Here is a 25,699-nt window from a genome sequence, read left to right as displayed (position 1 = left end):
TATTCATTTTGTGTCTGAATCTGCAATTTCTCCGTTTCTGCAATATCCTCTTGCATAATAAATACAGTTATTATCTCTTGAGTAGAATTTCGGAGCTGATGCTTTGAAATTTTTTGCTGACACCTCTGCATATCTCATGGTGGTTTGCTTTTCTCTTTACCTGATATTCTTGAGTTTCTTTCTCTTTATTTTTTTTTGTTTCTTTCTTATTTTGGATTTTATTACTTGGTTGGTTATTTATTTGATTATGATTCATGGCTACAGGGTGCATATATTTGCATTTTTTGTCGAACTTACATCCTTGTTCCTTCTTTTTTTTTAGGTTTTTACATATTTTGGATGCAGATCTCTGCAATAATCACCCCATATCCATCTAAGTATGCACATTTACCATATTTCATAGTTTTGACATATCTTAGGAGTTTTTGTAGTAACATCTTTCTCCAAATCTGCAATTCCCTCTTTTCAAAAGGTTGCAGATTTTGTCTCTTTCTTGTCTATTTTTTCCTCTTTCCCGTCATTGTATAGATCTGGGTAGAGCCTCTTCGGATTTTGCTTTTCTGTTGTCATATCGTAATTTATTTCTTCGTAGTATGCTGCTTATGCCTCATATGTAGTATCATGAGTACTCTGCATCCATACTTTTTATCTTGTTCTTTGTTTTCCTTATTTTTTTCTGTCATTTCATTTTTTGTTTACTTCTCTTCCTCTTCTTCTTCTTTTTCTTCTTCTTCTTCCTCTTCCTCTTCTTCTTCATCCTCAACTATTTGTACATTCAATCTTGATTTAATAACATTGTCTATCCATGATAGACATGTTGAACAAAAAATTCTTGTATCTTTTCTCAAATCTTGTATTACCTCAGCACACTGTGGATGGGTCGGAATGTTGCATGCAGCACATTTTCTGATTAGGTTTTGTGGATTGACTATGCTATACCAAACCTTACACAGTTTGCATGCTTTTGGCATTCTTTTTCCTAATGCATCAATTAGGATATTCACAAGATTCACCTTATTCATTTTCTTTGTCGGAATATGTTGTTTATGTATATTTTCTTTATGAGTCCTCTTGACCACTTGGATTTTATTGGAACTTCTTCAATTATTTTCAAGATGTTTTTTCATTAGATTTGTTCCAGTTTGAAGGATTATATCCTTCTAATATATCTATGAATGCTTTTGTATCTTTTTGGTTAGGACTGTTGCTGATTTCATAGATGAGAAATGCCAGTTCCCTTCCTGCTACCTCATCGTATTGCGAATCTGCTAGACACGCCAAATTACGCCACCTCTTCCCGCAGTTGGAACTTACTGCCATCTTGTTCTGATTTATAGTATTACACTTGATAAACTAACTTAGAAGACGCTTTATCCTACTATTTTCACACTAATTTTATCACCGATGCAGAGGGACGTGAAAATATGCGTCTTGTAGATCCAAGGAGGCCATCCAATCTCCTGGACGCAGAGCCGCCAGAACCGAGTTGGATGTTTCCATAGAGAACTTCTGTTTCTCTACGAATCGGTTCAGTGCGCTCACATCCAGGACAGGTCTCCACCCTCCCGAGGCTTTTGGTACGAGGAACAGTCGATTGTAAAAGCCCTGAGAGCGTGGATCCTGTACTAATTCTATGGCCTCCTTGTCCAACATTTGTTCTACTAGATGAAGAAGGGTCTTCCTCTTGACAGGGTCCGCGTACTTCACCGACAGTTCCCTCGGAGTAGACGTCAAGGGAGGTCTGTCCCTGAAGGGGATAAGATATCCTCTCCTCACAATTGAGAGGGACCAGTTGTCCACCCCTCTCGACGCCCATTCTTCTGCAAAGTTCAGAAGTCTGGCGCCTACTGGTGTTTGGAGGACTTGAGGTTCACTTGCTTTTCTTGGTAGGTCTAAAGGCAATAGACCTACCTCTTCTTTCTGCTCCTCTCTTCTTAAAGGAGGACCTAGAAGACGAACTCCCTCGAAAGGGCGGCTTTGGGATCCGTGTCTCCCCCTTCGTGGCCGAAACAGCTGTCCTCGGCCTTTTGGTTGACTGAACCAGAAGATCTTGTGTCGCCTTCTCAGTAAGTGAGTGAGAAATGTCTCTCACTAACTGAGAAGGGAAAAGCTGGTTAGACAGAGGAGCGTACAGAAGGGACGACCTCTGTGCCGGAGAGACAGCTTTCGTAAGAAAAGAACTGAATACAGTTCTCTTCTTAAGTATTCCCGCGCCGAAAAGGGAGGCCACTTCTCCCGATCCGTCTTGCACTGCCTTGTCCATACAAGTCAAAATACTATTAACCTCTTCATTACCGAAAGTTTGTTTGGAGGTAGGTGGGTACCACCATTCAAGTCTACTACACCGCACCGGGTGCATAAAGGTGGTATGCGTAGTACCACCAAAACTCCTCTTTTCAGATAGGGACTTCCAATCATTCTGTAATTTCGGTTTGAAGAGTTTGGAGCAAAATAAAACAGTATGACACGATGGCCAGACGTATGGATGAACCCAAAAAAATATTATTATTGCTTATAGTAGTGTGTAGGTGACAGATGAACTGCGTCTCAACAAAAAATCACAAAACCAGACAAGCGTAAACATGTAATAACTTCTACCCATTTCAGACATTCCCCAAGTTGTCTTGGCTGAAGATAGAGAGTGTCTCCTCGACGCGTCCACCAGCGTTGAAAAATCTGCCTCTGCAGTAGCTGGGAGGGCGAGTCCCATTGCTTCGCCTGTCTCATACCAGATACCCCTCCTCCCAGAAAGTCTGGAGGGAGGGCAGGTAAATACAGTTTTTCCCGCCTCCTTCTTGGAGTTAAGACAATTTCCAAAAGACTGCAAAGCCTTCTTCATGGAAATTGTCAGCCGCATCTTCAGGAAGGAGGACGACTTTGCGGTTTTCGCGCTCATGAACAGCGACCGAGGAGACGGAGGAGCGGCAGGACTCAAAGAATCTCCAAATTCTTCGAGCAAAAGCGCCGCCAACGCTTTGTAGTCCGATAGTCCAGCCCCTTTTTGATCTTCGGTGTCAGAGACATCTTCCAATGCAAGTTCCCCCAGAGAATCATTATTAGCCGAGGGAGAAAGTCTCTTCTCGCAAGGTGAAGGGCTCTTCGCAGGATCAGCTCCCTCCCGACAAGGGCGACAGCCGCCTGTGTGACATCTTGCGTCCCTGTCCGGCGAATGCCGATCCTGAGAAAAAACCCGATCATCATCTAAGTCCTCCTGACAAGAATGACGGCCGCCTGTGCGACATCTTGCATTCTTCTCAGGAGACAACTGTGCTTGCGGCAGATTTCCACCAGAAACGGACATATCGTGAACAGGACGACGGCCGCCTGTGCGGCATCTTTCGTCTCTGTCCAGAGAAATCCGCTCCTAGTCCAAATCATAAAGAGACGCTTCCTGGTTGATTTCTCCGTATGGTTCTTTTGAGGAAAATGATATTGTTATAATACAATAAAGTTTCATACATACTTACCTGGCAGATATATACATAGCTAAGACTCCGTCGTCCCCGACAGAAATTCAAATTTCGCGCCACTCGCTACAGGTAGGTCAGGTGATCTACCGGCCTGCCCTGGGCGGCAGGACTAGGAACCATTCCCGTTTTCTACTCATATATTTTCTCGTTTTCCACCACCTTCTCCATTGCGGGGTAGGCTGGGTGGGGGCCCTAAACGTATAATATCTTGGCCAGGTAAGTATGTATGAAACTTTATTGTATTATAACAATATCATGTTTTCATACAATCAACTTACCTGTCAGATATATACATACTGTTGGCACCCTTCGGTGGAGGGTAAAAGAGACGCTAATACTGGAATAGACAGGTAAACAACATCTGTTGTAGGTATAAAATAAAAACCTTGGTTCCTACCTGATAGGTGGTAGACTTTGTGGGTGGTTTGCCCCGTAGTTACTGCATCACCTCAGAAGAAACTTTAAGCGAGATATGTGATCTATGGCCAAGATTTCTTGTGGAACTGCCGAAGGGGTCTTATCCACTTACTCGGCAGAGCCTGCAAGGACTTTGTCAATGGGTGCTGATCCACTTATATGACAACACACCTTATTAAGGAGCACACAACCAATCCCGACCACCTGATCCTTAACCCACCATGTTAGTATTAAAAATTGCTCCGAGTAATCCCCAACTCTTCGCAAACAACCGTAACTCAAACCAAATTGCACACGCACACAATAATTTTTCAAAAAAAAAGATACTCTTCTACTAAAAGATATCAAAGAGTTCCTTACTGACTTGAAGTGACTGACCGCCTGTGCGTATCTGCACTTGTTCAGCAGAAAGTCTAGAAAAACATATATATTAGACATAAGTAGTAAAAAATTAAGGATTGTTGTTTCAAGCTCCTGTACCAGGATTGTGCCCGCAGACACAAAAGGACCTAAGGAAAAAACATTTTTCATAGGTCACACGCACGTCCTTCAAATAGTGAGAAGCAAACACAGAATTACATCTCCAATATGTCGCTTCCAAGATATTCTTTAGTGACATATTTCTCTGAAAAGAGAGAGACGTCGCCACTGCTCTCACTTCATGAGCTCTTACTCTCAGGAGTTTGAAAGAATCATCCGTGCAAGCCTTATGAGCGTCCGTAATTACGTCCTGACAAAAAAAGGCTAAAGCATTCTTAGACATAAAGGTCGGGTTGATGGATCCTTCCCTGAGCACCAAAGACCTTGTCTAGAACCTCCCAACTGTTTCTTTTTCTGTAAGTAAAACTTTAACGCCCTTACTGGGCAAAGAGACCTCTCCGGTTCCCTGCCGACGAGACCCGATAATCCTTTACCTCGAAGTTTCTCGGCCAGGGATTCGAAGGATTTTCATTCTTCGCCAAGATAATTCCTTGAAGGAACAGATGGCTGAATCTATATTGAACCCGACTTTGTCACTAAGGGGCGTGCAGTTCACTAACTCTTTTTCGCCGTCGCCAGTGACAAAAAGCAATATAAACATTTTCTCGTTATATCACGAAACGAGGCCAAATGTAGGGGTTCAAATCTCTCTGAAGACAAGAACTTCAGCACTACGTCTAGATTCCAGTTAGGGGGAGAAGTAATCTTAGACTTCTTGGTCTCAAAAGACCTAATCAGATCATGTAGATCTTTATCGTTTCCCAAATCTAGGCCTCTATTCCTAAAGACGGCGCCGATAGCATACTCCTATAGCCCTTTATTGTGGCTACGGAGAGACGCGATTCTTCTCTCAGAAATAACAGAAAATCAGCTATTTCTGTTACAGAGGTACTGGAGGAGGACACTTCTTCGACTTACACCACCTTCTAAAAACTTCCCACTTGATTGGGTAAACCCGGATAGTGGAAGTTCTCCGGGCTCTAGCGATCGAGCTTGCTGCTTTGCTAGAAAGCCTCTCGCTCTGACAAGTCTTTCGATAGTCGAAAGGCAGTCAGAGCGAGAGCGGGGAGGTTTTGATGAAACCTCTCGAAGTGTGGTTGTCTGAGAAGATCCTTCCTTTGTGGAAGGGATCTGGGAAGTCTACTATCCACTCCAGTACCTCTGGGAACCACTCTTGAGCTGGCCAAAAGGGGGCGATCAGGGTCATTCTTGTCCCTATTTGAAGTCACAAACTTCCTGAGGCACTTGGCCCCAGAATCTTGAATGGGGGAAATGCGTAAACGTCTACCTGAGACCAATCTAGCAGGAAGGCGTCTACTGCTAGAGCTCTGGGGTCTTCCACTACTGAACAGAAGACTTCCAGTCTCTTACGAGAGGAAACGTGGCAAAGAGGGTCGACATGAGGAGTCCCCAAAGAGACCAGAGATTGCGGCAAACGTCTGAGTGGAGGGTCCATTCGGTATGAAGGACCTGGTTTCTCCTGCTCAGCCTGTCCGCTCTCACGTTCCTTACTCCCTGAACGAACCTCGTCAATAGAGAGATGTTCCTTTGCGATGTCCACAACAGCAGGTCTCTTGCGAGTTCGTAAAGGGCATACGAGTGAGTACCTCCTTGCTTACGAATGTATGCAAGAGCGGTTGTATTGTCCGAATTCACTTGTACTACTTTGTTGCTCACTAACGGTTTCGAAGCTCTTTAGAGCTAGGTGTACAGCCAACAGTTCTTTGCAGTTTATGTGCCAGGACACTTGAAGAGCATTCCAAGTGCCTGCACCTCTCTCCTTTCCCAAAGTTGCTCCCCAACCTTTTTCCGACGCGTCGGAAAACAATACAAGGTTTGGGCTCTGTATTTCCAGGGAATTACCCTTGTTTTCCCTCAGTGGGAGTAACCACCATTCTAAATGGCGTTTCATCAGATCTGGAATGGGAAAAACTGTTCCGAGAGGAGTCCTGTCTTCATGTTCCAGCCACGAACTTCTGAGGAAGAACTGAAGAGGACGGAGATGGAAGTTCTTCCGTAGATGAAAAAACTGTTCGAGCGAGGGAAAGGGTTCCCTAACAGGCTCCAACCATTCCCTCGCCGAAGTACGTTTCCTTCCTTAGGAAGAGAGAGACTTTTTCTAAACCTCTCGTTAGTCTCTCTTGAGAAGGAAATACTCGAAAACCACCCCGAGAATCCAAACCATCCGAATCCCCAGATAGACCAAGTTCTGGCTGTGGGATCAGGTTGGGACTCTCTCGAGGTTCACGAGTAATCCTAAGGTCTTTATCAGGTTTAGTGTCACAGTCAGGTCCTCCAAACACTGTTTCTCTGACTTTGCTCTGATAAGCCAGTCGTCTAGGTACAGAGAAATACTGATTCCTTTCAGATGAAGCCATCTCGCCACATTTTTCATAAGGCTCATGAGAACCTGAGGCGCCGTAGACAGGCCGAAACACAAGGCTCTGAATTGGAAGATCCTTCCCCCCGTCATGAAACGGAGGTTACCTTCTCGACGGGAATAAAAAGGAAAACTAAGGAGGATCGGGACGTGAAAATAGGCGTCCTGGAGATCCAGAGACACCATCCAATCCCCTTGGCGAAGAGCCGCAAGGACTGAAGCAGAGGTTTCCATGGAGAACTTTTGTTTCTGAACAAACTTGTTCAGAGCGCTGACATCCAGAACTGGTCTCCAGCCCCCGAGGCTTTCGCAACCAAGAAAAGGACTATTGTAAAACCCTGGGGAGCTTTGATCCAGCACTCTAGTTTCTATACGCTCTCTTTGTTCCCACATCCTGATCCCACCATTTGTTTGAAGATGTATTCTCTCAACACAGGGTCCTTGTAATTGGCGGACAATTCCCTCGGAGTTGACGTCAGGGGAGGATTGTCCAGGAAAGGAATGAGGTATCCCTTCTGAAGCACAGACATCGACCCAAGCGTCCTGTGTCTATGAGAGTCCAGGCTTCCGCAAATCCCCCCCGGAGCCTGGCACCTACTGGTTGTTTTGGAGGAGCGCCACTTCACTTTCCCCTTTTAAAGGGGCGGAACGAGGCTCGACCTCTCTTCTCGGTCGTTTTCCTTTTAGCGGTAACTCTAGCTGGAGGGCCTCCTCGAAAGGGCCGAACAGAGTAGACACCCCTTTCTTTTTCTCCCACCATCACTGGTCTCTTCTTCCTGGAAGATTGTAGGAAGAATCCTGAGTCGCTTTCCCCCTCCGTCAGGATCGGGCAAATATCCCTCACCAACTGTGAAGGGAACAGAAAATCAGACCTAGGGGTCGAATAACAAGGCTGCTCTTTGAGAATGGGATACTGCTTTCATCAAGAAAGCGCTAAAAACAGATCTCTTCTCAAGAGACCTGCTCCAAATAAGGAAGAAACTTCCCCTGAGGCCGTCCTGTACGCCGTTGTCAATACAGGACAAAATTGCAAGGAGTACATCCGGCTCTAGCCCTTCAGGGGCATGAGCCTTCTTGGACATCACCCCAAGGGACCATCTAGGAAGTTAAAGACTTCTAGAATGTGAAAAAGTCCCTTGAGGAGATGATCCAACTCTGAAAGACCCCAAGTAATCTTAAGCAGTGTGAAGGCTATGTCTCCTGGATGCATCTACCAGACTGGAAAAGTCAGCTTCAGCTGAAGCTGGGAGTGTGAGACCCATATTCTCCCCAGTCTGGTACCAAATCCCTCTCTTGCCCGTAAGTTTAGCGGGAGGCATGCAAACACTGTCCTTACTAGCTCTTTCTTGGTTAGCATCCAGCTATCCAGCGATTGAAGAGCTCTCTTCATAGAAATCGTCGGTCTCATCTTCAAGAAAGCCGACGATTTCGGCGTCTTAGCGCATGAAAAAAAAAAAGTGAACGAGGCGAAGGAGCGGCAGGGATCAATGCATACTCCGTATTCCTGGAGGATGAGAGCTGTCAAAACTTTGTATTAGACAGCCCTTCTTTGCCGTGAGTCTCGTCCTCTGAGTCTTCTTCTAAAATCGGATCAGCAAAGGAGAGGCCACTTTCCCATTCCGGGTCTTCCTGTCCAAAAAACTAAAACTCTCTCTACGGGGAGAAACTCCTAATAGAAGAGGGGCTAAGAGAGTGTAAAGAGCTCCTATGCCTGTTTGGCTCTTCGTACTTGGCTGGTCTCTTGTTCGCGCTGGCTGGCGCCTCGCCTTGCTTGGCTGGCGCCTCGCGCCTTGGTGGCTGTGGTCGTCTCGCGCCTGGCTGACTCCTCGCGCTTGGCTGGCGCCTCGCCGCCTTCCTGCCGGATCCTGGGCGCGCCTGGCTGGCGTTCTCGCGCCTGGCTGGCGTCTCGCGCCTGGCTGACGGTCCTCGCGCTTGGCTGGCGCCTCGCGCCTGACTGATGTCTCGCGCCTCTCAAAAGGAAAGCTCGTCGCCTGACTGATGTCTCGCGCCTCTCAAAGCTCTCGCGCTGGACTGACCGCTTCGCGCCTGGTTGGAGTCTCGCGCCTTTCTGGGTGCCACATCCTTGTATGTCAGAATTGCTTGTCTGGCGCCTCGCACTTGGCTGTAATCCTCACGCCTGGTTGTTACCGGTTGCGCTCGGCTGAAGCTGCTGGTCTGGCAGACGTATCCCATCTGGGAATATCCTCGCGCCTGTAAAGCGTTTTGTTTCTCGCTTGTCTGACGCTCTAATCCTAGAAGACGCTTCTCGTCTGTAGGACGCCTCGCGCTTGACTGGCGCGACGCGCTTGTCTGGCGAATCAAAATCATCCAAAGAGTCTCTATCCGAGTCAATCTCAAAAGACTCACGTCCCACAGGAGCCTCACTCCTGGCGGGAGAAGGAAGACGAGTCTTCTTGACCGGCAGTCTCACGTCTTTCTTACGAGGAGGATCCTTCGAAGGACTCCTACCAAGGCGGATAGCTGTTCCTGCACCGCCAAAATGATCCTCTTGGAAGCCTCTCCTGCGTCTTGAACTTGGGACGGAGGGAGACCTCGAAGGAGTTTTGCCCACATCATGGGACGACAAAACCCTCTTCGCCTTCTTGATGGAAGGAGGCGCTTCTTCCAAAGAAAAAGCGTTCTGGGCTTGAATCCAAACACAGGATCTCTCCAGTGCCTTTTCAGGGGGCCTGGACAAGTCCGAATCCTTCCACCCTCGTTTAGGAGAGGGAGAAGCGGACGAAGAGAAGCACTCTCTGAGGACGCTTTTCCGATAGCGATCCTGAGCAGTCTGTCTATATACAGCGCCTGCTGAAGGGACGCCTGACCGTGGGGAATTCTCCACAACCTCCGTACGGCTTTCGACTTTGGGAGCTTGGAAGAGGTCTAGGCCTGGGAGCGTCGCAGAGACGGTCAGACGCCCCCTCCACAACACTGGGGACACTCACTTCACTATAATCACTTTCACAGTCCTTACCTTTCATGGTAGCCATTTTGATCTCATCCTGTGAAGAGTAGCTTTCAGCTCAGCAATTTCCGAGGCCGAATCTGAATGTAAAGCCAGTGAGGGCCCTGATACAGAATTAGAAATCATAATAACGAGAAGAGTTAGAATTATCCAAAGCTCAATAGGCCTTGTACTACTACCCCCCCGCGCAATCTTGATGCAGCCCTTCTGACTCTATCCCTTTCTAACTTCTTCAAGTAAGAAGTTAGAGTTCTTCCATTCCTCAACATTCAACCTCTCACACTCATGGACAGGTGTTAGAAATAGAAAAATCAAACCCCCTACATTGCGACATACAGTGTGAGGATCAACCGAAGCTTTCGGTATCCTCACCTTGCAGCCTACATTCACACACATTCTCACACAACCACTTGAATCAGACATTCTTGAAGAAAAATCAAAAGCAAGTCCAAATCCAGTCCACAGTAGCGAATGCCAAAACAACGATCCAGGTACGTCACCAAAGTCCACAAAAAGATGATCAATTAATCTAGAAAAGCGAATTCCAGTCAAGAGGTGGCAGCAACGATGTTGATACCACCGGCGACCAGAAAAATATGAGTAGAAAACGGGAATGGTTCCTAGTCCTGCCGCCCAGGGAGGCAGGCCGGTAGATCACCTGACCTACCTGTAGCGAGTGGCGCGAAATTTGAATTTCTGTCGGGGACGACGGAGTCTTAGCTATGTATATATCTGACAGGTAAGTTGATTGTATGAAAATCTTGGCGCTTGGTGCTTAACCGTTGCCGAAAGTCTGGTTTGTTCAATGCGCTTGGACGTATCTGTCCGTCTCGGACCGTGTCGTCTGTCCGAGCTGTCCACATATGGAACTTGGCGCTTGCCTGGTGTCATTCCAGTACGACACTTCTGCCTGTCCGTCTTGTCCGCTTCTGGCGCCCGGACGGAGTTGCCTGCACACAACGTTTTGTCCAATCCAGGCTGTCCGCCTTGTCAAGGTTGTCCGCAATCGGCATGAGTCGCTTGGACATAGTTGTCCGCATAGGACATATCTGCCTGTCCGGGCTGTCCGCGTCTGGCAAATGGTGTCTGGTTGGCGCCGTCCGCATAGGACACTTTTTCCTGTCCGAGTCGTCCAATTCTGGCGCCGAGCGCCTGGGTGGTTCTGTCCGACTCGGACACTCTTCGTCATTGTCCGTATGGGGCGTCCCAAGCCTATGAGTTTTTGTCCTTCTTTCTTTATTCCTCTCTGTACTCGTACGAGGAGTAGAGGAGATAAGTCTGGAGTCCGGAACGCCCGTAGGACGAGATATCTTAACAGGAAGAAAATCGTCCTTTCTCCTCGGAAGGTGGTTTCTTCCTTTTCTTTGCCATGAATAGGAGAATGCGCTCTGGAAGGCGTAGGAGATCGAGATATTGTCCTCTTGGCTCTTTTGCTCTCGTAGGGAGAATTGTCCGGGAAACGTTCCGGGCTCGAGTCCAACGTCGGAGCTTTCCAACTCCTCTTGATCGGACGCGACAGTTCGTCGGAAGTCCATCCACTTCTTCGAGGAGACGAATCAGATGACGAAAAGCACTCTTTTAGGATGCCCTTCCAATGGCGATCCTTGCCAGTCTGGGACGCTACAGATTCTGCCGAGGGGACGCCTGACTGGTGGGGATTCTCCGTAACCTCCGTACGACTGTCGACATTCCTTCTCCTCTGGGCCTGGGAGCTTGGAAGAGGTCTAGGTCTGGGAGCGAGACAGAGCCGATCAGACGCACCCTCCACTACACTGGGGACACTTATGTCACTTTCCACATTCTTACCTTTAAGAGCTTGCATTTCAAGCTCCATCCTTCTTAATGCGGACTTCAAATTTGCAATCTCCGCAGCAGAACTTGCAACATCTGCTACGGGAGAGGTTGATACTGCATGTGAGGAAGCAATTAATTGGGGGTTAGTTATACTAACTGGCTCGTTAGAGCGAGATCTACTCATGCTTCTAGAGACAGCCTTTCTAACCCTATCTCTCTCTAGTTTCCTTAAGTAGGAATCTAGGGTCTTCCATCCTTCCTCATCCATATTCACACATTCATCACACGTGTTATTTCTAGTGCATTCATATCCCCTACACTTCTTGCATACCTTGTGAGGATCTAACGACACTTTCGGTAGCCTCACCAAACAACCCCCATTCACATCTCTTCTAACTTCGCAGATAGAATCAGACATTTTTGAGCAGAATCCGAAGCCAAAATCCAAAAAACGTTCCACAAAAGCGTATGCCAAACCACAGATCCAAATACGTCACCAAAAAGACAGTCAAGAAGATCAACGGCCATGAAAATACGAAAATCAAGTCAGGAGGTAACAACAACGATGTTGTGGCTACCAGCGACAGAGAAAATCTGTCTTAGAAAATGGGATGGTTCCTATTCCTGCCACCCAGCGGCAGTGGCGGTAGATCACCTGACCTACTTGTAGCGTGTGCCGCGAAATTCGAATTTCTGTCGGGGACGACGGAGTCTATAGCTAAGTATATATCTGCCAGGGAAGTTGAATGTATAAAAATCCTCATCTAAAGACTGGCAATCTTCAATTTTCCTGGCTAACGCTGCAATAGTCCAATCCGGAAAACTGAAGACTTCGATCAACTTGTATAAGTTCTTCACCAGGTGATCCAACTCGGGTGAAGAGAACAACACTTTAGCAGCCGAGAACGCTGTTCTTCTGTGAGAGTCCACAAGACCGGAGAAGTCTCCTTGGGAGAAGGCAGAAACTCCCAAAGAAGGAACTTCTCCTGTCGCATAAAACCTGTAGGTTTTATTCTGCAGCTTCGAGGGAGGAAAGGTGAACGAAGCCTTCCCTGACTCCCTCTTCTTAGCAAGCCACTCTTCTACTTCCTTCAGTGCTTTCTTCAAGGACTGAGAAAGAACTGGTTTCGGTAACCCCGAAGGCGCTGATCTCTTATCCTTCACAAACATCGACGGAGGTGAAGAAGGCAAAGCTGGTTCAAAAAGTCTGAATAAGTCTGTAAAAGAAACCTTAACAGACTAGAATAAGCAGAAGAGGGCTTCAAATTCTGGTCTTGAGTTTCCTCTTCCGACAGGACGGCCAATACTCTGTCTTCCTCTTCCGTCTGGTTCTTTGTCTTCTTCAAAAAGACCATTAATTCTTAAAGTTGATGTTTAAAGGGACCCAAAGCGGAATCCTCTAGCAAGGGTTTGGCCTTCACATCATCCTTAGGCGAAGACGAAGTCGTGGCTGTCGTACGGCTCTTCTTCGAAAACGAACGACTGGGAGTGGAAACAACACGAGACGTATGAGGCAAATGTTGCGAATGAGGCAAACAAGTCGAAACAGCTTGAGACGAATGAGGTGAACGAGTCGAAACAGCTAGAGACAAATGAGGCGAACGAGTCGAAACTCCTATCGATACACGAGGCGAGGCAGATCGCAAGCGAGCGAGCGCTGTAACGCACGTGAGCGTCTGACTCCATCCGAAGTTACGCTATCCAAAGAGGACTGATGATCTTCCTGGAAAAACTGGTCTGGTGCGAAACTTTAGGAAGGTTGTGGACTCCAGTGCTCCTTGGATTTCTTAACAGGCGGCGACATCCCTCTCGTACCCTCGGCATGTCTCTTCAAAGGACGTGACACTAAATCACTCCACACTTTTCGCCACGACACAGGTGACTGCATTTCCGAGTCAGACGACAACTGCCCATCACGGATATCTACACCTTTCCAGCGGCGTTTCCTGGGCACTCACAAGTCGACTATGTCGACGGAGTCGGCAACCGACCGTGGGCAAACTCCCCCAGTCTCCCTTCGACCTCCGGTATGTCTTCTCCCGGGAACTGGGGAACGGGACAGGGACCTTCGTCTAGGAGAATAGGGGGAACGGACAGCTGCCTCCTCGGACACGACACTGACACTTGGCCTAACACTGGCCTTTTCACTTGACTTCTCTATGAACGCACGAAACGACATACCCAAATCCATAACGGATTTTGCCAAGAACTCAAATTTCTTGTCCATCTTGGACTCTAACAAGGAAATGGTGTTGGGATCGGAAACATGGGATACCTGGTCTGGAGTAATTGGTACTGAAGTTGGAGCATTATCAATAGGTGAAATATTCGATAAAAGTGGAGAAGATAGTGACAGTTTGTTTGCCTCTAAAGGCACAGGAGTCGTCTACTCTAGTTTTACTACCCACTCTAAGAGCTGCTTTCCTTTTCCCATCTTTGTCCATCTTATCCAAATGAGCTTGAAAAGTCTTCCAACCTTGTTCATCTAAACTACGGCACTCATCACAAATTAATTCCTGACCCCTACATTTAGCACATTTGGAGTGCGGATCGTAACATAGTTTAGCTAACTGAAGAAGAACTAGCATCAGACATCTTCGTATTAACTTGTTAATAACTAGCAGCTAACTGATGAAGCAAAAAAGCCAACCAAGAAATTGTACATCACCAAAAATAAAAAATCCACAATGGCGACAGAAGTCGACTGCAACAACAAACCACCGGTGTTACCCCGCGGCCGGCAGAAAATGAATTGAAGTCTAAAGCTCAGCAGTACCAAGTATTCCCGAAAGTAGGTGGGATCTGTATTACCTACACAAACAATGGCAGCGCTGCTACCGCCACCAGGAATGTGAATTTTCGACTGCCAGGTAAGAAAGTGTACAGCTAATGTAATTGTTTGGTAAGTCACTTATGTGAAAATGTTACATCTTAATGTCACAGCATTCTTAATATTTTCATTAATACAACCAGAGAAAGATGAAATGGCAAGAAAAAGTCAAGTGCTACATAGGTTTTCTCATTAAAATTATACCTAAAAAAACTGTGGTTAAAATGTAAGCACTTTACTTAACCTTAATAAACTAAACCATAAGTTAACAACACAGTTATTTGTCACATAAGCGATTTACATTCTAAAAGTATTTTCCTTACTTGATTAAATTCTTATTATTATAAATGAAAGTCATGTCATACTAAGTGAAATTTCTAGACTCACAGGACTTGTTCAAATACTGATGAGCTTAGGTATATTAAAAATCTACAAGATGAAAATCCTTTCATATAGAGAATCAAAGAAGCAACAAGTTTCAAAATAACAAACACATTACTTACAGTAATTGCGAATCTTAACATCATAGATCTTATTAGTGATATCCTTTGGTTTAGTTGGCTCTGACTTCAACACTTCTTCTTGTAACTTGGTAACCTGAAAAAGTTTAGGTAAAATTTAAATTTAATGTGAAAATAATATTTTTAAAACAATGAAAATTTATAGATAAAATTAGTTATCTGAATTCTCGCCTACTGTTAATTTTCATGAATAAATTAATTATTTGAATTCTTGCCTACTATTATAGTTATCTTACATCTTTGTATTGTTAGGAGTGATTGGGATTCAACATTAACAAAAGAATAATGCTTGGCTGACCTATAATGGACTGTTTGTTATCACATTGTTTCCTACCAGGTGACTGAATATTTACATTCTTGTCAGCACCCTTCATGACCACCCACTACATGTGGGGATACTGGGTGGGTGCCAATTTAACAGTGAGTATCCAAATAATTAAATGCATCATATAAATTTTCATTATTTGGGATGAATCTTAACTGCTGTTAGAGATAGGTGGCTACAAAACTGAAAGATGGTGGGCTTGTGCAGCCAGAGAACATCCACTCAGACAAGTGACAAAAAGCTTTTTAACAGTGAATCCACAACTAGATGTAAGATCCTTGCAGTGAGGCTTGTTGAAGGATCCTTGCAGGTAAAAAGGACTATCTTATAGAGTACAAGTGACTCCTGTGCCAGAGTTGCAGCCCCATAACTAACTGTCCAAAACTAAAGATAGTGACTATTTTCCAGATATGAGGATACGTTCCTATATACTAATGTTTAACGTCATGCTCACCAAACTCAAACTAGGATTTCCTAACAACCTAAAGATAGGAGAGAAGGGAAGATTCTTGTATTTGGTTCAGGAGAAAATCATCCCCACTGAAATGACAGGAGTTAGGGCTTTACAATTCTCATACAATATTTGATGTGTAAACAAAGCAAGGTAAAACTGAGTACCACTTTCATTGCACTTGCTTGACAACCTCCTCTCCAAAGTTTTATGGAAATTAAAAGATGTACTTACAGCACAGACATGGTCAGGTACTACTACTTTGAAACAATGGCAAATGGTCTGGATTCAGCTCTAAGTGAGCTGACTTTATTAAGCAACAAGAAAAAAGTTGTAGCATTCTTAAACATAGGAGTGTTTTACCTACTAACCAGAAAATAGATTCTCAACCTGTCAACCTCAAGGATTAGAGCTATAACAGAGCTTCCTCTTCATTGCCTACTAAAGCAGTTATTTAGGCACCACCACAACTCTTGGAAGGACTTTGCTTTGGCACACCTTTTAGCCCTAAAGAAGGGAGAAAAAAAAAAATTGTCCACCATTGAACAAACCCTTACAAGGCATGAAGCTCACTAAGACACTCTCCTGCAGCAAGCACTAAAGGAAAAAAGTTTAGAAAGTTTGGTTCTTAAGGGATGCTTTATCCAAATGCTCAAAATAAGGTGACAAAATTTAAGGGCTTTGTACAAATTCCATCCTGAACAATGACAGAAAGACTTTGGGCCTTCCACCTCAAAAAACTGTAAGACCTCAACTATGTCCCACAACTGAAGACAACATAAAGTGTACCTGAAATAAGGCTAACAGTGGAGGACCTTACAAGAAACAGATGAGTTTTTATGCAGTTAGATGAAGCATGTGGAGATTTTGATGAAATCTTTTAGTGTGCAACTTTCTAAGATCTTTCCAGATTGGCAGAAGGTGAAGAACTTCAAATGCCAGAAGAGGTAGCTATGGAAACATTTCCTTTGGGGCCACCAAGAGCTAACAATGGCTAGAGTTCTCAGATGCTCACAACTTTCAGAAAACATTCCTAAATACTGCAATTTGGAGGAATAGCTTAAGGGTCTAGAAGAAAAGCAATGCAGGCTATCATAGTATGGATCACAAACTGGGAGTTTTGTGTTTTGAACAGTCAAGAACAGATCACAAATTCTTGCGGATGAAGTGACCATGCTGACAGAACACGTGCTCTTTCGCGCTGAGTTGGTCTGCGATAAAATGTTTTGGTTTTCTGCCTAAGACAAGCTGTGTTACAAGAATGATGTTCATGGACTCTTTCCAAAGAGAAGTTTCTGTGCTAGCCTCAACAAATTTCATTTGTACTTCCTTATGCAAGAATGATAGGTTGAATTGTTAGAGTAGATTGCAATTGTCTTGTCTCTGATTGGACGTTCTGCTTGCATAAGACCTTACAACCTACCAAAGGCTCATGTTGTATATATATATTTTGCTCTCCTGTATAGTCCAACTCCTTAACTTTTCATGTTCTCCAAAATGGCCCCCTGACCTGACCACAGTGACTGAAGAAAATGTGAGGTCAATGCTCTACAGGTCTAGAGGCAGACCCAAGAATAGTCTTGACTGATCTCCCCATCAATAAAGAGAATGTAAAAGATCTGATGAGATTACAACTCCAACAGAGTTCAGAAGACGAGACCTGACCCAAGAGTTCTTCAGGTAAAAATTAAATTGGTAATTTTTACATGGACCATATTAGCAACCTGCAATACTTATCTGTGCAAAAAGCCCAAAAGAGAGCTGTTCATCATTCACAGATAAACAAGGCAGTAGACTGGCCAGGGCAAAAGCTACCCACTGGGATAATACCCTAGAGATTAAGGTCCCTTCTAAGGCTGGCTAGTACAGTCTGTTACTAGGTCCCTCTCTTGTCACTGGCTTTGTCTATGCATATCTTTGACTGAAGAATTGGTCGTTCTTAGGTGGAACATGTAAGCAAACTTCAATAAAGACCAAGAGACCGAAAAGAGGTAGTCGGTTCTCGACTCATGGCTATTAAGGATTGAGATTCTCTAAGCAGTCAGAAAAAATGTATACTCAACTCTGTATGAAAAGCCCAAAAACAGAGTGGGTGTCATCCCCAATGCAACAGCTGCCTGTTGAGACAGCTGCCTATTGAGATACTACCAGTAGAGATTAAGGTTCCTTCCAAGGCTGGCTAGTAGTTGGTTGCTGGGTCCCTCTCTTGTCACACACTTTTTCTATGCCTATACCACCTCAGAATAATCATTACATATCTTTGACTGTAAATATACATACCTAACGATACTGAACACCTAACACTTCTTACACTTTTTGACCCGTTCTTTCTTGTGTAGAAGAGGCTAGCCTGTTAGGCATCTGTTTGAGATGCCTCCCATGCTAGTCATATCTAAAAGGTCAATCCAAATTGAACCACTATTCTTTAATCTTGGACGGTGCCATAGCCTTTGTACCAGAGTCTTCTGCTGATTTGGACTGGAGTTCCCTTGCTTGGTTGTACCAATGGGGACAATTTTCTGTCAGTTCTCTCTTTCTCATTTTTCAAATGATGCACACAACAGGCAAGGTAGACGTGCAGAGGATGCTCTGCAATTTAGCAAAAGGCTGCCTTTTACTTATTTTCTTTCTTTACCTTTGCCCATTACCCATAAATTCATTTTTTACACAGTCACTAGTGTCCTTTCTTCAATAGTATCTGGCAAATCTGGAGAACTATTTGTCATTGCTTGGTGTGTTAGCTCTTCCTAGTTGACCAGTTTCATTCTGGCTACAATTCTGTCTTTATACAGCACAGACTTTTCAGTATAGTACAGATTTTACAATCACAGGTGGTTTCTGGTTATCGGTGGGGTTCCGTTCCTGACAGCATGATGAACTGCGGGAGACCCAGAACAGTTCCCTAACATAAATTCAGTTAAACCCTTTATTGACTAAGATTTTCATCCTGTTCCCAAATATAAATACAGTTAAATCTCTTACTCTAAAATATGTTTTGCATCTTGTAATAACTTCTAAATACACCAAAAAGGGAACAGAAAATGGAGCTAAATATGAAGACTCAATACTTACTAATGCAATAGAAGAAAAAACTATTTTAGTACTGAGTACTGGTAACTTAAGATGAAGGACCTGAGGGGAAGGGGGAGAGATGATAAGTTTATGACCTGACCTAACTATTAGCTCTTGCAATCGATGTTTTCTTTCTCTTCCTATATCTAACAAACTTGAGCATCTAGTCCTTAGATCATTCCCTATAATCCTCACATCTATTCTCAAGATCACATTCTATACCCATGCAGAAGGAACAAACAGTGTGTCTATCTGCATCAAAATGCAACATCTTGTAAATAACATAATTATTCCTAGAGAAACTGATATCATTCGCCTTGCTTCCAGCAAAAGACGTCTAAGGAAAAGTAAATGTACGTTCTGTGACAGCAGCAAACAACCAAAACCATGAAAGACCATTGAGTGCCTATACACAATGGGAGCAAAGAGAATTCAGACTAGAGCCAAAACATTCAAAACACACCTGGTGGAGAACAGGTGAACTAAACGGTAATCTGGGTCAAACAAGCAATTATCATCTTTTGTTTGGATGCCAACTTGCCTATTGGCATGGATATATGAGGTACCTTTGACAGCAGGTAAGATTCATGCCAAAATAAATTTGTTCTTACTCCATGTATATTTTGTAACAGTGATCCCTCCCCCCTTCCACTTAACAGCCAAATAACCACTTCTCTGACAATATTTTTTCCTTTGTTCCAGTTCCCTTAAACTTCAATTTGGTTGCAATTATTTTCAGCTCTCTCCACTATTACACCCTTCTACATTTTAAACATTTCCACAACTCACTATTCAGAATTTTTATCAGCACTCCATTTCATTTCACTCTCCTACTTTTTAAAAATTTCCACAACTCCCTACTCAGAATCTTTCAACAGTGCTACGTCAATTTTTATTTCAACAAAATCTTTTATGATAGGTCACTTTCATACCATGAGTCTTGTCTGTATAACAGTGCACATCAAACTCACTCTGAGTATAATCTTTATGTGCAATTTCAATTCATCTACATCAAGCAACTCCCATGGACTCCCTTTTCTTCAGCTCTTTTACAACCTCTTCCATCACTAGTTTAATGAGCCTTTCTAGTACCCTCTGCCTTTTTTGTAAATGCCCATTTAAGTCTTTTTACTTTTAAATGCCTTTTCAAGACCTACAAGTATGTGGTATGTATTTTACCCTTCAATTGGTACTGAAGTTTTGGCACAAAACTAAACTGATATCTATCAGTTTTAACATTCCCATAGTAAGCTGAAGAATTTTTATTCCTCAATAATTTCCCCATTGCAGGGACTAAATTTTTAATCAAAGACTTAAAATTAAAATATACCTATACCACAGCCCCTTCAAAAACAAGTAGTATTTCTACACTCACACTAAGATAATACTACCTAGTGGAATATGTAATTTAAGCATGAAGCCTAATGAAATGTCCATGTTTCAAATTAACAAAGAAATTACTATCTATTTCACTACCAAATTATACATGCATACAATAACCAATAAAGTACTACAGAAAACTTACTTCTTGTTCCATTTTTCGTAATTCATCAGCAAGGATATCCTGGACACGTTTCCTTGTGGAAGAGGCAACTAAGGTTCGTAGCTCAGCAACATCCTTTAAGAGCTGCAAACATAGAATGAAGCATAAAATTTCATTTTTACAGTAAAATACAATTTTATATGTACTTACCAAGTAATTACATACAGTTATCAGATTTTGGTATCGGCAGCTGAAAATGATATTTTATTTTCATAATAAAATAAGGTATTGTATATACTTACAAAGTATAATTATTTAGCTATTAGTTTCCACATATGGATGGCAGCCTAATTCAAATTTCATGAGTAGCGCTTTAATTGCTCAGTGCAGGTATACAGTGCTGTACCTCAATGGTAATATTAGAAACGACTTAGCTCTAAGCACTTCATTCTGTTTTATGCATAATGTCCATCAGAGGGGATGCGGATGGGCTCCGATCATATAATTATACTGAGTACAGTAGACCCTTGACTCACGAACGCATTGACCCACGTACAACTCGATCCCCGACCAAAATTATAGGTAAAATTTCACCCTTGACCTACGAACTAACTTTGAGATACGAACAAAAAAAAATGCGGAAAATAAAAATTCTGTTTGGGTCATGAACTAATTTTGAGACATGAACATTTGAAAAATGCTGGAAATTTCTGGAAAATAACAATTCACTTTGTTTCACAAACTAATTTTTAGACACAAACATTTGAAAAATGCGCGAAATTGCCCAGCACACGTGAGCGCGTTTGAGTTGCCATGGGAACAGCCATCCTCCAGCCGCCCACGCACGGCGTCACCCACGCATCGCTTTTGTCTCATCTCATTGTGTACAAGACGTTCGTCAATTCGCTTAGCATTTTTTGCGCTAAAACTTGTGATTTTCTTCATAATGGGACCTAAGAAAGTGAAGAGTGGTGGTGAAAGTAAGAAAGTGAAGAGTGATGGTGAGAAGAGGGTGCAGAGGAAGATAACCATTGAAATAAAGAAAGAAATCAACTGACGAAGAGGAGGCTGGGGAGGAAGTTACAGATGTCAGCCAGCAGTGATGTGATAAAAGCCGCATTGGAAAAGTGGGAATGATGTCCAGTGCTTCCTTGAATTGTATCATCCGGACAAAATTGTTACGAAGCAGGATCGTGAATATGCTCAATGAAAATTTAATGAGCCATTTTCAGAAAAGTTATGGTCAAGGAAGGAAAGGAAAAGGCCAACAGACCATTGGTATTTAAGTTTGATTAACGATTCAAACAGTTGACAAAAACCAAAAAAACCTAGAGAAGAGTTGAATCTCCGGAACGAGATCTCCCCGACCTGGATGGGGAGGTCTCCTTCCGCACAATAACCTCCTCCCCACCCACCACCCACCTCTTCTCTTGTCCGTCAAGCCAGAAGTCTCGCCAGTCATAGTAAGTGTTCACTTTACAAACGTTTTTATAGTGTTAGTTTACCATTTTAAATTATATTATTAGATATATTAAGGTTTTTTACACTGACTTTTACATTATCTGTGTAAAATAAGGCAAAATATACATAATATATATTGGTTCGTAGGGGTCGAGAACCAATTAATATTATTCCCATTAAACCTTATGGGGAAATTAGCTCCGAGTCACGAACAATTTGGAACACGACCAAGGTCTAGGAACGGATTGTGTTCGTGAGTCAAGGGTCTACTGTATGTACAAAATCACAGTTTTTTAAAGTAAATATGATATTGTAATGATACAATTAAGTTTGTTCATACTTACCTGGCAGATATATATATAGCTGTATTTTTCCGAATCCGACAGAATTTAAACACTTACGACACACGCAGTGGGAGTCAGGTGTTAGTACCGCCATACCCATCCCGCCGCTGGAGGCGGGTATCAACAGGAATCATTCCCATTTTCTATTCATAATTTTTATTTCCACTGTCTCCTGATGGAGGTGGGTGGGTACTTGATTATATATATCTGGCCCAGGTAAGTATGAACAAACTTAATTGTATCTTATTTAAAATATCATTTTTTGTTCATGAAACTTACCTGTCAGTATATATATAAGCTGAATCCCCACCGTTTGGGTGGTGGCAGTAGACGAATAGAAGATTTTAGGAAACATATATATGCAGATAATTGATATCTTGATTCCTTACCTGTTAGCATAGCTGACTTCGTGGTTACTGCCGCGTAAGTCTGCTTTTGGTCTACTAGAGTTGCCAGCGAGGTAGAGACCTATATAGCTGGTGCACCTCCAGATGATCTGTCACAGGGGCGAGAACCACGACGTGACTAGACCATATTGACCATACCATGAGGGCTAAGAAGTAAAATAAACATATATATAAAAATATATATCACCACATGACCCACCTAGCCAAAGTTAAGGTGTGTTTAACTAAGGCTTAAGAGTTAAGAAGTCACCGTTGTCGGCGACTCAACTACTAAATTAAGAGCTCTTCCTAACCATTTTCTACAGGATAGGATGAGTGGTACTTCTGGCCCCCAAGATTGTGTCTGCAGACACGTATGGCACTAGCGAGCAGCAGATCTCATATGCCATCTTCACATCTCGCAGGGAGTGTGAATTGAACACAGAGTTGCTTCGCTAAAACATGGTACTCAGGATGTTTGCTGAGTGCCATGCTCTGTTGAAATGCTTTCCGAGGCCGCGCCCTCACCTCGTGAGCATTCAAATCAAAAGATTTCAAATCTTTGTGCAAACACAAAGAAGGAGCTTTTTTGAAAGACCTCCTTAACAATAAAGCCAGGGTGTTCTTCGATATGGGCAAGTCTGGTCTTTTCGGAACACTGCAGATTGTCCGTACGACTTCGACTTTCTTGAGTTTTATGTAGATAAAACTTGAGAGACCTGACAGGGCACAGGACTCTCTCGGCTCCTGCCCCTAACTTGTGCCATCCTTGCTTCCAAGCTCCTGGCCCAAGGACAAAACGGGTTTCCATTCTTAGGCCATAACGAAAAGCTTAGAGAGCACACCGCCTTGTGTTCTCTAAAGCCAAAACTTGTGACGATGGCTTAAAAATCTCACTGACCCTCTTTGTCGTATCTAGGGTGGTTAGAAAAATGCCTTCCTGATCACATGCAAGAAGTTAACAGGTAGGAGATGTTCGAATGCTTTGACATCAAGAACTTCAGACTATGTCTAAGTTCCCATCTTGAAAGCTTCGATCTGGACGTGCACAGTCAGTCCGTCTGTACTACGTCAGGTGACCGACCAGTTGACCAGTCAGACGAATCAAGGACAGCAAGGCTGTACCCTGAAGACCATAAGGCACTATTCTTCGCTGAAGGATGAGTGTCCTGGACTGCCTGGGCGATTCAAGCTAAGCAAACTTGGGGGGTGTATCAACGCAACCCAACGTCGTTAGCGAATCAACTCCTGAGGCCACTCCTGACTCGAGCTTCTGGTGCCAGGAGAAAGGAGCGAGGAGCAAAAAGGCGATTCAGTCCCGAAGGACGAATGCCTGACAGTCCACCTGGTCTCATGTTAAACGATCATCGGGGGTGTATAAACGCAACCGACTTCGTCAACAAGAAACTCAGGGCTACTATATGTCTCCTGATCTCGCACGTGTCTGACTCCGAGAAAACAGGTGAGACAAAAGTAGATGGTGAGCGAGTTTCGAGATTTCACAGAACTCAAGATCGTGAAGGGCTTTGTTGTTTGACAGAAGCAAATCTCTGAGCCCAAAGGCCGTCAACAACATATTTGCGTATTCTTTAATAGTTGTGACTGCCAGCTTATCCCATTCTTCAAACGGAAAGGTGGGAAGACTGCAATCTTATGCTGTCAACATCTCGATAGTCTGAACGTAGTCAGACTCAGAGCGGAGAGGTTATAGGTACCTTTCGTGTTAAAGGAGAACCGACTCTCTCGGAAAAGGTCCTTGGAAGGACGTGACCCTCTGTGAATCTAGGGTCTTGAAGGCCAACATGGGGCGATTAGCGTCATTGTCGCTCCCTGTGATGATATAAATCATCTTATTACATTTCCTAAGCGATTGAAAAACAAAAAGGGGAAAAGAGACTAAACAAACATCCATCCCCGTTCAATATCATAAGGATGGCGTTTAATGTTACCGCTCCGATCGAGAATAGGGAGGCAGAGAAGAAGAAGCCTCTTCGTCCTCAACCTAGCGAAGAGATGAATGAAGGACTCCCTAAAGTCTCCACAACTCTCAACATACTTCTAAAGAAAGATTCCACTCGGAAGTCAGTAGTTGCTGCCTTCGATCGAGACGATTCGAACGGACTTTTGCAATCCTGTAACGAACCTCTAGACTCTAGAGGATCGTTCCATTCTACGCCTGTTGTTATAATAGGCTCTTTCTCGTAAACCCGAACCGGGACCGAGAGAAGATACTTCCTAAGATATGAGAGAGCTGTGGAAGATCAGAGTTGATATGGACCATGGTTCCAAAAACTCGTTTCGAGGACTGGAGGGAGGGCGACTGAATTGCTTCCACTTCTTTCAGATTATGATCCAGGACATCTGAAACCCTCTCCAGATGTCCGGCACTTCTTTCTATCACCTCAAGAGATACTTAACGCACCGAGAGATGTTCAGAATCATTCCTAGATCTTTAATAAAATTTCAGTTTTCCCGGTAAGGAAAAAAACTGTAGAGGTCTGAATTGCAGTCTATTCAGGGAAACAAACTTCTTTAGGAAGGAAATGGTCCCCAGCAAGCTCATCCATTCCCTCACACAGTATGTTTACTCCCTAATAAGGCTGCGCTTTTGCCTAAGTCAAGAGAGCATATAATAGTGCAATGTTGTGGTAGACTCGTAGTCCTATACCGTGCTGTAACGAGCACGAAACCGGAGTAAGATATCTCTGTAGAACATATTAAGGCCAAACGAATGCAATGTTTTATTCATTCATGTAAGAAATCCCCTCAATCTTAGCTAAAGTCCGTGATTGTAGGGCAGAGATAGCAGTTCGTACAGTCAATCCCGCAGGAGAGAGAGAGACGTAAGCCAGCACAGAGATACGGTTATCAGTCAATCCCCAGAGAGAGACTTAACCTACCGCGCATGACAGCGAACGAGTTGGTACTGGCTCGTTTGGACTGGAGGAGAAGACAGTGACAGCAGCAGCTTACGATCGTCCGTCATAGTACGTCTCTTAACTTTATGCCTGGGTTGCCAGCTACCCTATTCTATGAAGAAAAAGGTCCGTTATTTTTAGCATAAAGAGACTCTCAAGCTGGTATATTTAAGCGAAACAGAAAACGCTAAATATATAGATGCGTTTGTGTCGTCAGAACACTACCATACAACGGTAAAAGATAAATCGGAAACTCCTGGAAGGCTGCAGGGAGTAACGATTAAATGTCCTTAAAATGGACATAGACCTCTCGGTTGCCATCCGAAGAGGTAACTACAGCAAGCGTATATGACTTGAACCAACAGAAATAAAATAACGCAAGGCAAAATATGAAATTAT

The 25,699-nt window shown here is 43.7% G+C and overlaps 1 protein-coding gene across 1 annotated transcript in view; it reads right to left on the bottom strand.

The window, feature by feature from the left end:
• Positions 1 to 20,361, bottom strand: part of LOC135210894 (calcyclin-binding protein-like) — a 333,184-nt gene extending 312,823 nt beyond the window's left edge. Inside the window, exons 1-2 of the mRNA XM_064243829.1 lie at positions 20,234 to 20,361; positions 14,843 to 14,936 (exon numbers count right to left, since the gene is read on the bottom strand). Of these exons, the coding sequence (XP_064099899.1) occupies positions 14,843 to 14,936; positions 20,234 to 20,245 (106 nt within the window). The 5' untranslated portion in view covers positions 20,246 to 20,361. The remainder of the gene's footprint in view (positions 1 to 14,842; positions 14,937 to 20,233) is intronic.
• Between the last annotated feature and the right edge of the window lie 5,338 nt (positions 20,362 to 25,699).

Source organism: Macrobrachium nipponense, chromosome 4 (genome assembly GCF_015104395.2).
Source record: "Macrobrachium nipponense isolate FS-2020 chromosome 4, ASM1510439v2, whole genome shotgun sequence".
Taxonomy (NCBI): domain Eukaryota; kingdom Metazoa; phylum Arthropoda; class Malacostraca; order Decapoda; family Palaemonidae; genus Macrobrachium; species Macrobrachium nipponense.
This window is presented reverse-complemented; position numbering and strand designations above follow the sequence as displayed.